Here is a 17,072-nt window from a genome sequence, read left to right on the forward strand (position 1 = left end):
TCTGTACAAATAACAGAAAATGCAAATGCCATCTAGTCGGCACCCGTTGACGAGGATGTGTAACGTCTAGAGGAATAAGGGACAAACAGACCTGGAAGTCATCTCTCCTATATTATTTTCCTTTCTTAAATGTTTTAACAGGTTCTTATTGCTGCATTTGCAGTTTCAGGATATTGCTCCACCTATTTCAGAGCAGGAAGTAAGCCATTCAACCCTGTCCTTGGGGAGACTTATGAATGCATTCGAGAGGACAAGGGATTCCGCTTTTTCTCAGAACAGGTAAGTCCTGCTGGATTCAGGTAGGTGTCTAAGTACATAGGAGGGCAGTTTGATGATGAAAATAGCTGTTTGATAAACCTCTGTTTGGGGTAGATTATGCTCCCAGTTAACAAAAACTCATTTAGTTTATCTATGGAATTGCCCCTCTAAATAAATGTATATAAGCGCTCTGTTTCTAAGCATGAAGTCTTAAAATGTAAAGATTCAGTAACTTACTTGTACATTTTGAGAGTAATTCAGTAATAGAGATGGGTAAATTGAGCAGTTATTATTTGGGAGTAGCCAAGATGGGTCATAAAAAAATGATTATTTATGGGAGTTTTAAACTGATGTCATTGCCTTCTGTTTTGTTTTTAATGACCAGGTTAGCCATCATCCACCCATTTCTGCCTGTCACTGTGAGTCCAAGAATTTTGTGTTTTGGCAAGGTTTGTATTTCAATTACAACTTAAAAATCCAATTGACAAGCCTATGAAACAGTTTCTAGTTTCATTATGCTCAGTTTAAATTTCTACCTTGGGAGCTTGGAGAATGTTTGTAATTGGTACAGAGTTCAGTTTGAGAAATCAGATTTTCTGGTTTGAATATAAAACCATGTTATCTAGGCCATGAGAGTTTAATCAAGGAAGCAAAGCCCTATGGGACAACAAAGTTCTATGCTGACTGTGCCAGTTCGGGGCTATCACTTGAACTCATTGTGCCTCATTGTCTGTATCTATAACATGGAGATTATATCGGCTGCCTTCTTGTTTCCTGAGGGTGTGCAAAGAGATCTTAATCCTGAAGGGAGGCTCTATGGCACATCATAGCCTATTTAGATACATAAATATTGCAGTGATTTCTGGTCTTTAACTCATTGAAGCTCAGGGGTTTGAAGTCTCTTTTTAATCAATGCCCATTATTCAGTTAGAATGTTGCAAACTTACCAAAAATAAAATGTTTCAAAATTCAATAAAGTGTTTACATATATAGATATGTATGTAAATTTGACCATGAGGTATAAATAGTTCCTTCACGTTTGGAAGGGTGCTTTATTTGCTCACAGAATGACTCTTCTTATATGTACTTCCTCAACCTAAAACACAAAGAATGATAGAGCTCTATAATTGTACTTTATTGCAAAATTAGAAAATAAATCATTTCTTTATCATAACTAAGAGTCAGAAATTTTGTGGGAACTAAGTTCCCTTAGTTCATCAGAGTGGGACCAAGTAGTTATAACAAAGGCACAGGTGAGTGTCCACAAGTAAAACATAAAGCCGTCATGTGAGACAAAGTGCTGGGCCCTGGGCCAAACCTTACCCAGAGTACGAACATGTTCATTAAGTTAATACCACTGTCTCATAAATCCTGCCTATCTGTAGTTAGAGGTTTTATTTTTGTACTGTTCTCCCAAATCATATAACTCTTGGAATAAATGTGTATGTAAATCAATGGTATTGTCATACTGCAATTATTTTTGCTATACAACTCACTTTATATACATATGTATATATAATTTACACTATTTAGTTAACATTTATAACAACATTTATCTCCAATTAAAGCATAGTAGAGTATATGTGTATGTGAATACACACACATGCACGCACATTATTCAAGGCTTTTTCCCATTTTACCAGTTGAAAACAAATATGGAGCATGTGTTACAGAGAAACATAGATAGTAGATTTGGGAGGGCTCACAGTTAATCTTTTCCCCTTGGGCCATCCTCAGGCACTTGTCATGTTAAATCAACAATATAGAATCAATTGTGATTACAAAAGTTCTTTGTAAAATGTAAAGTATAATACAAAAGTTAGTTTTTATAGAATAAATAGTTTGATGTGGAGTAATTCTTTATGGTGTAAAGACACTTCAAACTCATCAGGACCTATTCCTTGTCCTCTGCCTATGTCATTTAGATATCAGATGGAAAAACAAATTCTGGGGAAAGTCAATGGAAATCCTGCCTATTGGAACACTGAATGTCATGCTTCCAAAGTAGGTTGCTCTCAAAATCTTTTATCTGCTTTTCTAAATCAGAAGTGGGTGTTTGAAACGCTAGAAGTTGCCAAGGGCCCTTTTGCCTGTATGGCCAAAGTGTCTGTTAACTTCACCAACATTTTGAGAATGTTCTCCCACAAAAGCAAATGAGAACTTTAGCATATGTATCAAAGCCTCCTATTTATCTCTTCACATCCTTCATCCATCAATCAACACTAGGTGTCTACCTGTCTCAGTCACTGTATTAGTTTGCATTTTATATGAAAGTTTCCTTTTTTCAGCCATTTCTTTTCTATATAAATTATAATTTCACTTTTGAGTTCATCTTAGATCCTGGGGTTATTTTTAATTTCTAAGTTATTTTATTAAGTAAGAGGGATGGAATATTATTTTATAGTTGTTTTTTAGAGGATACAGCTGATAAATCTTTTAAAGTTAGTTGAAGTTTTCATTGAGGCCAAAGTCTTGGTTGGTTTTGTTTTTGTCTTCATTTGATTGGTTTGGTTTGTTTTTTGTCTATTTCAATGACAGAATTTGCTAGTGGATTGGATATTTACTACAAAGTAAACTTTCAATATTTGCAAACTCATGAGGAAGAAAGAGTTTTCTCAGGTGTATATAGTACCTGCATCATGCGAATTCATAATTTTTTAGAAACTTAGTAGCGTTTTATTTTATTTTGAAGTAACACTTTATTTGAAAGTATACATAACATGCAAATGTGACTTGAAGCTATGCTACCTCGTTCACTGGCAGAAATTCTATACCTTACTCCCTAGAATTTATTTGCATTAGATATGTGCCCTCTTGGTTATGCTTGTTGGTCCTTTCCCAAAGAATTATTCATATTTTTGGTCTTAATGCAAAGTATGAAACAATTTCCTCAGAGTAACCTGTCTTAAATGCATACCCTATCTGCCTCTCTCTTCTCTCGGAACCTTCCAGGATGGCCCATTGCATGCAGGGTAAATCCAGACTCATTGGTGTGTCTTAAAGGCCTTCCTTGCTCTGCCCCATCACACCTTTCCACCTTGCCCCCTGCCACAGCCACTCGCCTGTAGCACACCACTCACAGGTCCCCAGATGTGTTGTGCTCTTCTGGCCTCTGATACTTCTCCCCAGTCTCCTCTAGTAGGTCTTCCTTGACGCTCGCCCCACATTCCAGGCAGGTGTAAGGACAAAGGACTCCCCCTTCTGTGTTCACATGATGCTTCCTTATTATCTTATTGGAAGTGTTGGTTGACTTTGTCCATCTACCCCTACCACATCCTTGGCTCCAGGAGAGCAAGAATCAGACCCTATTTAATTTGGTAACTTTAGCACCTAGCCCATAAGAAAGCACTGACTTGTTCCTTAAATGAATGAATCATGTCATAAATGTCCTTGACCATATAGAAACTTTCAACAAAGAAAGGGGAAAATGAGAGAAAAGGAAGCTTTGGCCAAAGAATATTCTCGTTAGTAGAAATAGTTATATATATGTTGTGTGTGTGTGTGTGTGGGGGGGAGTCTTCATTGTTTTTAATCAATGTTGTATTCTACACTAGGTATGGCGATTGCTATGTGTGGAATAAAGTCACCACGTGCATACACAACATTCTCAGTGGGAGGAGATGGATAGAGCATTATGGAGAAGTAACCATCAGAAATACCAAAAGCAGTGTTTGCATTTGCAAACTCACGTTTGTCAAGGTAAATAGTATCTTACAGCAGTAAAGAAAAAAATAGCATAATATGCTCCCTAAGGAAGGAATAAAATAATTACCTTAAAAAACCTCAAGTGAATCTATTCTGTATCATTGACCCTTAAGGACATTTTAGGTAAGAAAGCAGAAGCAACTGGTGGTATTACTCAAGGTATACAGACTTCTGAACATGTGGAGGTCAAAAAGGGCACCATCTCAAAAGAGAAAAAAAAAACACCTTTTTTAAAGAATTTTCTTTTTAAGCAACCAGTCAGTAGTTCATTAAGTAAAATTCCCAGAAAACACTTCTGGCCTATAGCATGTCTTCTGGTTTCTATTCTATTTCTATTTCTGTTCCCACTTGATTATGACATATTCAAGTGATCAATTTTAGGGAACTAATTATAATGCAGTTATCTTTTTCTAAGGATGATTTTAGATGATAGTTTCCAGTCACTATAAGCTTATCCAAATCTGCCACTATTATAATCTAAATAAGTTCAAGAAAAAGCATTACCTTTGTTAACAAGAAAAGATGTCTGGGATGCAAGTGCCTCCAGAGCACCATTTTACCTAGTCTGTCTGCTCTGAAGTGGAATACATAGGATCACCGCCATGTTTGTCCAGGGGCACTACAGAATTCATCATGGTACAGAAACTCCACCCACCCTCTTTACCTCTTCTACTCCTGATCTCGTTCTAATGTGGCAGCAACAGGTAGCATCGTGGAGTCTCTTAAAATGCAAAATGTTTCTCTTAGTTAAATCCTTTTAAGCCATATTGGAAGGTTGTGTTTGTTTTACTTAAACACCTTTATTTTAACTGGAGATGTTTTTCTTTTTTTCCTTTTTTTCTTATAAACTCAGTAGGTGACTCTGAACTGAAGAGCCAGGATCGTTATTTACTCTGACTGAGTGATGACAGTAAATGTGTGCATTTAGTTTTGTAGGCTATGAGAACCTTTGATTTAGGCCTGTCCCTAATATATGCAGAGCTCAGGGCAAGGGTACAAATGGAAATCCCTGTGCCATGTGTGTAAATATTGGAAATGTGTAAATCAAGCCTACAAACTGTCAAATAAAATGTGTTCTTATTTTCTCACCTTGACAGATATACCTTTTATAACAAAACCTGCAAGGCTAGGACAGATACTTCGGGACTTGAGCTGGAAACCTGGAAGTAGAGAAGAGCCAGTCCTGACACATAGCCTTCCCCACTTTCTTCCCACCTCCAGCTCTCTCCTGCACTGCAAGGGGCCTCACACACATATGTAGGCAATCCAGCCCACAACTCCAAGCTCTGTCCCCACACCCTCAAACTGCCACCTTTGGCCACCCCTCGGGCCTAAAGATCCACACACTGGTGGGTGGTCTGCCCTTGGGTGGATAAATCCAAAGAAGAGGCCTGTGCAGGCTACGGAATAATCTTAGAGCCATGTGAACCGGGAATGTGGACCCCAAGGGTCCTGCATACTTGGGGACTGATCTAGAACAGGACCCATGGGATCCAAATGGGTAAATTCTCACAGATTTCTCACCTTATGGGGAGGAGCATGGCTGGAAGAAGACCAGAGCAGGAAGCACGATCCTCATGATAAAATTTAGTCATTTACAGATCCTATGAAAAATGTTTCACAAACTACTTCTATAGCATTGCCAATTGAAAAATCATTGAAATCCATGAGCAAAAGGGAAATTCAAGACAGGAGGACCTGAGGAAGAAATTACTAACCTATAAATTAATATGCAGTTGTGATAGAAACTGAGCCTTTTCTGCATCATACTACCATGTTATAGCACGGAGTAGAAGTCATCCCCTTCGTAAAAGTTAAGCCAGCTAATGCCTAGAAAGCCATCCTTCCATATAAAACATTTTGAGATCGATTTCTGGAAATGGTGTGAATGAGAAACTTCAAGGTTAAGAAAATTTTCCATATGGAAATTATAGAGATTGGTGTTATTAAAGAGATTGGCTGTTTTAATTGGGGTTTGGCTTTTCCAGGTGAATTATTGGAATTCTAATATGAATGAAGTCCAGGGGGTTGTGATGGATCAGGAGGGGAAGGTGGTGCGCCGGCTGTTTGGGAAGTGGCATGAGGGGTTCTACTGTGGAGTGGCCCCGTCTGCGAAATGCATCTGGAGACCAGGTGAGACCCGCGTGAATGCCCTGCCTCAGGAGGGCACCATGCGTGACAGAAGGAAGGAAATGTCACATCGACCCATGCAGTTCATCTTATGTTTTCTTCAATAACGACATTAAAAACCTACATACTAAAGCAATTGTAGTTATATTTATACTTAACATGTGAATCCTATAAGTCCCAGTATTTGATAATAAGGAGTTATAAAATTTGACAAGTGGTCAGAGGTTGGGCTTCATGTAAAATCACTCTAAATGTAATGCTTGCATTTCAAAAGCTAGGTAGGTAAAGTTTGAAAGAGTTTAGATAATTGAAATATACAAACTCAAATCCTTACTCCTGTTATTTATTCTGTTTTAATAAAATAAAGGAAAGCCTGCAAACATCTGTAATCCACAAATTCAATAACTTACCAGAATAAGTGATCTTTTTCATTTGAAAAGCAAAAAGCTGCAATATGTTGACATTTAATAAAACTCATCAAGAGAGCTCTGGCAATACACTAGCATATAATTGAATATCAAGTATAAATGGAACAGGTCTCCACATGATGTTTATTTTCATTGGACATTTGTCAATTAAGCCATAACTTTGTTTTTATTTTATTTTATTTTATTTTATTTTATTTTTTAGCTGAGCCATCCTGCCACCTGTAGGCAGCTCAGCGGCAGCTCAGCTCAGGCCGGTCATCGAACCACTGTTGCTCAGAGCTCACACTCTTGCGCGAGCTCTTAACCAACTGAGCCACTCAGCCGGCCCTTTAAGCCATAAATTTAAAATTAGTTGGTTTCCTAAGAGACCTCAGTGCATATTTAGATGTCCTGCTAATAGAATGGTTAGGTCAGGGCCGGCCGAGTGGCTCAGTTGGTTAAGAGCTCGCTCAAGAGTTTGAGCTCTGAGCAACAGCAGTTCGAGTCCAGCCTGAGCTGAGCTGCCAACAGGTAGCAGGATGGCTCAGCTAAAAAAAAAAAAAAGAATGGTTAGGTCATTCATTCAACAGTTATTTATTGAGCACTGACTATGCAACAGGCTTTGCTCTAGGAGCTAGACGAGTACATCAATGAGCAAAGCATACATAGATTCTACCTTTGAGTTTAGTTTAAAAGTGCCAATAAATATTAATCTAGATCTGCATCTTTTTCTTTTTCAAAAAGAAATAAATTGTGTTTCTGGTGAAATCTTAATGTTAATAGCTAATCACCCTAGCATTTAGTTACCCAACTGAGTATTTGGGAGAAAAATAATGGCATTGTTTAGCAAGCGAAGGCTATGCTATATGTGCAAAGTTTTACTTTAAAGGCTGGATTTTATTAAATACATGCATCTATCAGTTTTGATAATCAATGTAACATTTCCCATCTAACAAAATATAACCAATTTAATGCACTTGAAAAAAATTCATCATCTTATTTTATGACTGAAAATTTGCTGATAGCCTGGATATTAATTAAACCCCTGAGTTAAGTCAGCTGCTGCTAGTTTCTTAAACCTTTTTGCCTCTCACAATGGTTTATTGGCCTCGTTCCAGGTTCCCTGCCGACAAACTATGAGCTCTACTATGGCTTCACGAGATTTGCTATTGAGCTCAATGAGTTAGATCCTGTACTAAAAGATCTCCTCCCACCAACAGATGCCCGATTCCGGCCAGATCAGAGGTGAGCATGGCAGTGGCATTGAAAATGGACACTAGATCATGGCATGTCACTACACACATCATCGAGACTTATTTTCACCACCATCATCTCTTTACTTATTGACTATTCATCCATTCCCTTATTTAATCAGCAGTATTTGAGTTTTCTACCATAGGTAAAAGAACAATCCTAGGATGCTCATAACAGAAAATTAGCTTACTAAAAACTTCCCCATGGAAGATAACTCAGGTGATTCTTAACAAAAAGTTTCCCCCCGACCCCTAAATATGCCAAAGTTCTGCAAATTCATGAGTTCTCGCTCCACTATATAAGAGAATCATTCCTCACCCAGAGTTTGTACTTTTTAATTCTATTATTCTGTAGCATGGAGTATCTTTCAAACTGAAGAGCAAGAGAATAAGTTACAGGGGCACCTAGAAATGCTTTGAGTCAAAGTCTGGTATTTCCCCAACATGGTTTGGATCCCACGGGGTGTAAGATGTACTCATGCAGTCCCTTTAGTGCCGTGTGATTCTTAGTTTTTACTCTTCTTATGTGGTTCTGTACTCATGTTGTCCATTTCTTCAGAATTAAGTTCACTTTTTCCAAACACTTTATATGCCATTCAAATTCCGTCCAAGATCATTTTCTGTTTCCAGTATATTTGTAGCTTTCTCTGTCTTCTGCCAAAATGTTCCCAGGATAGAACGTTCTCCGTTCAGTTCTCTGATGTCCCTCCCCCGAACATGCAATCTCACTGTTTAACATTCAAATTTACCAACAAACTTCCTGCACAGTGTGTAGCACATGGTGTCCCTGTTCTTTGCTCTCATTTTGAAATTTAAATATTTGCCAACCACCATTGGGTCTGCTTTTTTCTTTCTCAATTCTATTTCAATATTCTCTTTCTGAATTTCATTTACCATTCATTTATTTTCTCTGGCCGCTTATAAATTTCCCCGCCTGTTACCTTTTCTTTTTCATCAGTTTTACTCTCTCCAATAGAACAGGGAAGCTTCTTCCCTCTCAATCAGTTCTAAAAGCAGATGGAGAACAGCCAATTCCCAGCCTCCATTCTGTGGCCTTTAACGTGTGCCTTTTGATAATATGGAAAAGGAGTACAACCTGGGACTTCATGCTCTTCAGTTATCCTGAGACTCTCAAGCTCTAGAACCCTTGACAGCACAGAAAAGTCTTCAAGGTCAAACCACTCATTCACCTTTCACTCCTACTGATACATTGGTGTCTGCCATCATTCAGTTCACATATACAGAAAGTATGTTAATTGGTGGCAGGCAGAGACAGTGTGGCTTGGAGCAGGGGTGAGGGGACATGAATCAGAGTGTTACTGTTCACAGTTATCTTCACAGCAACCAGAATGTAATTATATGCAAATGAGATTTTATTTTTTGATCAGAAATGAGGATGATATATTAAAAGATTAACTGCTTTCTGCTTAGATTCTTGGAAGAAGGAAATTTAGAAGCTGCAGCCGCAGAGAAGCAAAGAGTCGAGGAACTCCAGAGGTCTCGAAGACGATACATGGAAGAAAACAACCTTGAACACGTACCAAAATTTTTTAAGTAAGTCAGTTCATTCCCATAACAAGTTCATGTTTGGCAAATGGTTGTCACAGGCAGTGCAAAACTCCAGGTGAAAAGAAAATGCGGGGTAATTTAGTGTCCAGGGGACGTAAAGGTGAAAAATTAAACTGATTTTCATAACTGGGTTTGGCAGTGAAAATATTAAATCAGATGTTGTGCTCTTGAAGTTTGTCACCAAGAAAATGAATGTTCCTTGACAGCTCTTTTCTCTTCATGGGCAGTAAAAAGGAGTGAGGGTCTTGCCCAGAAGACTCTTTGTCCTTCAGCACCGCCCTTTGGAATAGTGGAAACGTGTCCCCACTCCCTCACTCAGAGATAGGAGGGGACTCCACTGCCCACAACATCATCCTGGCTTCATTAGTATTAATTGTATGTCTGGCACACGGAGCTTGTGTCCGTTCAGATTTGGTCCCTCTGTGGTGTGATCATGGGTGATTACCACAGGATTATTTGCAGGATTATGTATACATCACACACATTAAACGTCAGTTTCCAGATGCATCTGTTGCCTTCCAGAGCCAGGACAGATAAGCCCAGAATAGCCTTATATCCTGTGTAGTCCTTCCATCCCGCCCTGGGGAGAAATGCAGCCTAGCCCTTTAGATGTCAAAAGTGCACTCTGTGGAGCTGGGCCCTGCAGAGGCTCTTGGAGCTACTAAAGTTACATGGTTTCCCCACAAGTGAAGCAGAGGCGCTTCTTGTGGGTCTGGGGCCTGAAGATCTTAGTTCCAGTATTTGTACATGCTTTGTTTGGGGCACTTCACTTTCTAGCCCTGCCCAGAGATGATTTATTCCTGCCCTCAGACCCTCTCCCCGTGACCCTACTCACTTCCATTTCAAACATTTAACAACAAAAATGAGTTTATTTCTGGTCAAAAATAGTCAAGTCATCGATGAGCAGCTAGGACACTAGCTAGCTTACAAAGTACTGCTTATTTGTACATGTCTTATCTACAGGAGAGAGTCCAATGATCAGGTCACCTTGATGTGATGTGTGCCTAATGTTGATTTTTATATTTTCACAGAAAAGTGATTGATGCCAATCAAAGAGAAGCCTGGGTTTCTAACGACACCTACTGGGAGCTGCGCAAGGACCCTGGGTTTAGCAAAGTAGACAGCCCTGTTCTCTGGTAACCTGGAAATGTAGAGCTAGCCAGCCTATCACTCTCTGGATGAACAAATAACTATGCACAATTATGTTTCTTAGAGCTCTGCGTGGTTTCTGGGTCGACTGAACATCGACCATTTGCTTTTCTATTCATCTTTATAATGGACTTTCAGAAGTGCATTAGACAAGGCCCCTAACCACTTTTGGATTCTTTCTGTTTTGCTGCAACCATATTCCTTAACACAAAAAAAATTCCACACCCTCCTCGAAAAGCAGAATTAAAGGAGCAGAATATACAATCCAAAGTCTGACAAGTTTGTAAAGAAAAACAAACTGTAATTGGTGCTTACAGCTGATCCAGAGAGTTTAAAGCAACATGATGTAAACCACATGTGTGGTCCTTTTTCTGGAAGCACCGTCCCCTCATCGTAGGAGCTCCTGAACCACTGCAGTTGGTCAGCTCAGACTTCGAGTGTGTCTGTTTGATGTGGTGTACTCATGCTGGCCTTGTCAGTAAAGACATGCTTCTCAGAACCTGTTCCATCCGTACGCCATTGTTCATGCCTTAAGAAATGCAAAGATGTAAAATAAATCATTTTTTTAATGTGTGCTCATAGGTTTATGTGGAGGACAGAGTTTTGAATCATGGCATGGTTCACTTCCTGGGATCAGAACAATTATGAGTCAAACTTAAATGGATTCACAAAGTAAATCACACTTGCTTTACTTTGCTATACTGGTTACTGTATTGTACATCTGGAGGGGAAGGAAGAAACAGTGTGCTAGGTAGATTTCTGTAGTCACATTGCTCATCAAGTTCCTGTCCTGCATCATCCTGACAATAAACCATCCCTCTTCCACCTGACCTCACCGTGTGCCCTATTATTTGGTAACATATTTGGTAACACCTGTATTTGATTTGAACACTTGGCATCAGTGTTAAAACCTTTGTGGGAAATAACAAAAAGCATATGGGATTTTGGGGGAGGGCTTTGGAGGACTAGAAACGTAACTATTTTTGAGTGAAGCACAATGTAACCCGCATTTCTATCCTATGCCAACCCATTGGCATGAATGGAATCCCACTGGGAAGAGAAGCAAGCATGTTAGTAGCTTATTTTCATTGTTTAAATGAGCTCTATGCAAAATCATATTTTATATTTTCATCACGTAATGCTGCATAATACATGACCACATATTAAGCATTTACTTTGTTATTGGCAGAGATATAAAACATAAGCTAAGGAATTTATCCATTCCAACAAAAGGTGGATGTGGACACAAACGTGTTTACATATTTCAGGATTTGTTTTTGCCTCCAGCATACAGAGGCGTTTGCAGTAAATTCACATCACTGTTCCTGAGTTGCTGCACATAGATAGCTATATAAATGTATGTTAAAAAAAAAATCTCTCTAGAGATTTTCCTAAAGAATTATAAAAGTTCATATATTTTATTCTTAGTTAGGTCAGTTCTAGATTCTTACCATCAGACATTAAGTGGTATTTTCAACTCTGATAACAGAGTTACTGACATTGTACATTCTGTTATAAGGTGTTGATTTTAGGGTTATTTCTCCTCAGCAAAGCATTCCTAATAATGAATGACTAACCCACTATCAAATCAAAACTGCTGAGAGCAGAACGGAAAGCTCTGAAGCTTCCACCAGGTGGAGCAATATTTTAGTTATTCTAAAACTCATCCCTCCTGTTAGCTGAGTCCCTGCATTATGTATACAGCATGCACTGGTTTAGAATGAAATTTCATTCTCAAGTAAACTCCCTAATACATCACCAGATTTAAGTGTCCCATTTAAGCAGCACCCTCCCTAGGTTTCCCAATGCCTTAAATTCCAGTTTTAAATCTATAGGCGGCGTGCCTCTTGATAGTAAAATGTTTCCCTTGTTATCCATTCTTTTTCTGCTCATTCATCTTGACGTCCTTTTATCTGCATCCTGAGATACATGCCTCTAAATTTAATTAGAATTTAACTAGAATATTATTGACTTCGTCATAGAAGTCTATTCTCCTATGATTGGTAAATCTTTAAATATATCGAAAGTGGCTTTGGTTTGTACTTACTAGCCCGTCCCTGAACAGTCTCACAAATATTTCACCTAAAGATAAGGAAAGAATTCTGCAAAGTAAAAGTACTGCAAGTAGAGAAATAGGAAGGTGAGGCATCAGTTACCAACAGGCATGCTATCAGTCAGGCAGCTGGGAGAGGACTCAGGACCCATCAAGGAAGCAACTATTGTTTCAGTTATAATTGAGAAAAAGAATAACTAATACAGAGGACCTTTACTAGATAAGTTCAAACTACAGATCAGGTAAGTGTATGTTGGTCAGAGCTAACCTGAAACTGATTAGGATTCCAAGATGAGAATGAGAAGAATGTCAAATTAATTAAAATCACCACATTTTATAATAACCCCAGATTCAGAATCTCTGTTGAGATTCAGACATCCTGATTAGACTTCCAATTCAAGTGATCAATCAAATTTTAGATAATACTCCTATAATACTTGAATCACAAATCTCTCCGTCAAATATGCATAATGTAATGGCCTCATCCTTTATTTCTTTTTTACTTTTTATTGATATGGTGGTTAGAGAATTGTGAGACTTACTCTGTTTGGAATTTTCATCTTCAAAATTTAGGGGCTTTTGAGACTAGTTTAAATAGCAAAAGGATAGAATAAACACGTCTTTTTATTTCAGGACACTTTTCTTATTTGTTTTTCCCAAACAATCTAGGATGGAGGAGACTTAATATATCTTTACACCTCCCCATAATTTATTCCTAACCTCCTTCATCTCTTTGAGCTGGTCATTAAGGAAAGCAGTAATAAGCGATGATGGGTCATGGATGTGGCTAGATGGAACAGACCAATGGCACACACCAGCACACATAGACACAACCGTATTCTGCCACCCAGGGTACAAATTTGCTCTTAGATTTTGCTGTTATTTTACTGTTTATTTTTTTAATTGTCAGTTTTTATGGGTTATTTTTAAATATCCCATAATCTCCAGGCAATTCTAAAAATTAACCTCATTTGAGATACCTTCTAATATTACATGTCAAGTATATGTGACATAAACACTACCAAATGTATTTGCTGGGTAAGAGAAACCAAAGGGTTTTCAATACAAGAGATGCCAAGTTGTTGATTTTCCAAACCTTTCACGCCTCTTCATTATTCTGGCCCCATGCCCAACAGCAACTCCACTCAACAATCATTAGTTCTGCCCCAAGGAGCATTGGGGGGGGGGACGGGAGTAAAGAGGAAACTGATAAAATTGTTGCTTAGTTCTGGTGACCGCTGTGGCCAGAGAAGAGTTTATGATCATAATCTAATGTACATTTTTGTTATTACCTTGTGGATTTTAATTAGCCATCTTGTCTAATCTTGTTCTCTGTCATCCTGGATGATGAAGTGTTAGTGAGAGCAGAGCTCATCACACACCAGGGGGTGTAACAATGTTTCCACTTGGCTCAAGTTGGTATATTATGAATGTGGCACAATAAATAAAAAGTTTGTGTACAAAATATTAGTTTGTTTCTCTGGGAGCCATTATGTTCAGGATATATAAAATATATCTAATTAAACAATTATGAATCTATCTTGTGCTCTAGACATGTTCTTTTGGGGGAAAGATGGAAAAAAATGTCATTGGAGCTAAGATTAAAGTGTTTTTGTTTTTTTCAAAAAGCTTCCCATAATTTAGAAATACCGCTTATCAAACCAGAATTAGATCCTCTGTGCTTTATTTTCTTTTGTAAAATTGATACATTTAAACTGTACATTGCATGATTCATTGTTAAACCTGACTTGAATACGTAATTGTAAGAACACACATCTGTGACTGAACATATTGTAAGAACATACATTTTAAGACTTTGTATCAGCCTTTGCTATTAGAGAAAATGACAAATTGTTTAAGAAAGGGTTAGCTTTAATTCTTCCAAAACGAAATCTAAAGAATGAATTCTTTAAAAATTGCTGTGATGAACCAGCATGCCCAACATCTTAAGCAAATGAAGCCCCTTGATTACTGCAGCTGACAGTTGGCAGTTACCTGTCAGTCATATACATTCTTTTGTTTTTCGAACAACTATCGGACTTGATTTACTTTCCTGCTCCTTCTGGTCCTAACATAATGAGGGGCAAGGATATGCATGTCTGTTCTTTTGCACTGTGTCTGGAGTGTTTATGAAATATGCAGTGTTTAAGCAGTTGCAGGGTAATATATCAATATCAGAACAACTATATTTAGCCTCCTGTGGAACACTATTAAAAGTTCATGGATTCAAAATTACACCATAATTACGTATTATTAATTTCCTCAGTATTTCCAGATTGGTAGGAAAAAAACATAAAACAAGAATGTTTTTATTTCCTGAAAATTTTTTTTCTATCATGCTACCCTTTTAAATAAAAATTAAGGCAATTATGGAGAGAGAAATATTGAGTTTCCAGAAAACAAGGCATAATCCTATTTAAGTTCCTCCTGTCTCTTCTTACTTTTAGTTAACAGGGTAAGCAACAATTTAATACTGTTAGAAAGAATAATGTTAAAAATTAGTACTTATGTTAGGTACCAACTCCCGATTCCCTTAGCTATCCTCACCTAGTTATTTCTTTAGGAAATAATGTAGTTTGCTAGAAAATTTTTTAGTCATTTCAAGTTTGTTTTTAAAAAGCTTCATTGAGCTATAACTGACATACGATAAACTTTACAAATCTGAACTGTACCATGTGATAGTGTGACATGTGTATGTACACTCCTGACACTGTCACCAAGATCACAATAGTGAACATGTCCATCACCACAAAACGTTTCCTCTGCCCCTTTGTAATCCCTCTGCCCTGCGCCTCTCCAACCTCCACCCTGAGGTTCTCATTGATCTGCTTTTGCCACTTTTTAAAATCTGCATTGTTTTAAATTTATTTATCGCATATAGGGCTTTTCTAGAAGGCTGTGCGCATGTGCCTTACCACTACCCCAGTATCTACTATTAAATAATAACACATTACCAGAGAAAGAGAATCTCGTCAACTTCTAGTTCTGGTAGCCCAGTCAAAATGTTAAATTTGAAATACTTAGAAAACAATACACTGTTTTTCATCTTGAAATGGTAAGTTAGTGAATTCATTTCCATCTTTTGGGGGTCCAAAATAATGGTCACACCGAACTTGCTGGCAGCAGGTGAGGAAGCCCTGGGAAATGTTTTTCTCTTGTTTGTGGTGAAAGAATCTCTGACAAAGCTGTGGGGATCCAGAATGACTGCTCGTGAAATGATGCCATTTTAATGATGACGAGGCAGGTAGTCTATACTGAGTTATTTATTATTAACCTCCCATGCTGCACATTTGTGTCACAAACATTTAAAACTTCCAGTGCTCAAGATAGCTGCTTTTCTATCTCTTCTAATGCCCTCACTTCCTAGCTGGAAACAAAGTTGCTAAACCTAATTTTGAAAAAGAAATGGAAATCAAGTGCCCAGAGTCTGGTGAACCTCCTCGCATTGACAGTTCTGCAGGTTGAAAACATTCCTTGTATCCTGCCCTCCATCCTCAAAGCCTGTTGGTCAAAAGTAGAAAGCTTTCCAGAGATTGTCAAATACAGCATTGTTGACATTAAATGCTATTGAAGAGAAAAGGCAAGAATGAATAAAAGAGAAATGGAACCTGGGAAAGAAAAGTGGGGCGAGGATCACATGCCTTGGCCTGTGGATGGACCCCATCTACAGTCTTAGATGTTTGTTTACAGGCAGATTCCTCAGCTCCCCTCCAAAGATTCTGAGTCTTTGTACCTGTGTGGACCAAGAATCTGCATTTTAACAAGCACCCTTGGCCCCCAGGGAATTTTGAGGCAGATGGGGAATTTTATGACTGTGCGCTGGCCTAACCACCCACTGCCTCTTCCCTGCTTCAACCTCAGTCTTTGGTTTGTTTTTCTCAGTGATATTCAGTAGTTGGTTAGAAAGCCTAGTTCAAGAAAACTGACTAGAGCTTAGTGACTTGTGACTCACTCTACCTGCGTGGCTTCTTGTCACTTTCGGACTTCTGTCCTGATGCCAGGGCTGTAATATTGGAGGTGAAAGGTAGGAAGGACAGAGCTCTGAAACCTGAAAGATGAAATTGTGTTAAGCCAGATGCTGTACAAGTGTGTTGCTGAAGACATTCTAACCAGCCCAGATAACCCGAAGTCTACTCTCCAAAACCATGGATCAATCTCCCTTGCCCCATCTTCCATTCCCTCTTAGACATCTATGTCTCTAAGAGGAGTTTTCAAATTAGCTGACGGGGCCCTGGCTGGTGGAAGCCTGCAAAGAAATTCTGTGGCAATGCACTCTCTTGATCACCTGACTGATGATTTCATAACAAGATGTAGCACCAAATTCTTTATCCAGGTCAGTTTCTTCCCTGAAAATAATATATTTTTAAATGTTTTGTTTTAAAAACTTCCACTGTGAAATTACTCTGCTTATAATTGAAGGTATAAAGGCAGTAGTCATGTACTGTTAGTTTGATAGGGTCATTTTGAGATAGAAAAATTTAATTTTATCTTATATTAGGGATAGAATTTCAAACCACTTTTTATGGGGAAAACTAGCTTGTTGTTACA

At 38.3% G+C, this 17,072-nt stretch overlaps 1 protein-coding gene across 1 annotated transcript in view; it reads left to right on the forward strand.

The window, feature by feature from the left end:
* The window catches only part of OSBPL6 (oxysterol binding protein like 6), a 210,586-nt gene extending 196,523 nt beyond the window's left edge, over positions 1 to 14,063 (forward strand). The window contains exons 18-25 of the mRNA XM_019654014.1: positions 142 to 279; positions 644 to 707; positions 2,184 to 2,262; positions 3,813 to 3,957; positions 5,952 to 6,096; positions 7,619 to 7,745; positions 9,185 to 9,307; positions 10,354 to 14,063. Coding sequence (XP_019509559.1) covers positions 142 to 279; positions 644 to 707; positions 2,184 to 2,262; positions 3,813 to 3,957; positions 5,952 to 6,096; positions 7,619 to 7,745; positions 9,185 to 9,307; positions 10,354 to 10,462 — 930 coding nt within the window. The 3' untranslated portion in view covers positions 10,463 to 14,063. The remainder of the gene's footprint in view (positions 1 to 141; positions 280 to 643; positions 708 to 2,183; positions 2,263 to 3,812; positions 3,958 to 5,951; positions 6,097 to 7,618; positions 7,746 to 9,184; positions 9,308 to 10,353) is intronic.
* The last annotated feature ends 3,009 nt before the right edge of the window (positions 14,064 to 17,072 follow it).

Source organism: Hipposideros armiger, unplaced genomic scaffold (genome assembly GCF_001890085.2).
Source record: "Hipposideros armiger isolate ML-2016 unplaced genomic scaffold, ASM189008v1 scaffold_212, whole genome shotgun sequence".
NCBI classification, from domain to species: Eukaryota; Metazoa; Chordata; class Mammalia; order Chiroptera; family Hipposideridae; genus Hipposideros; species Hipposideros armiger.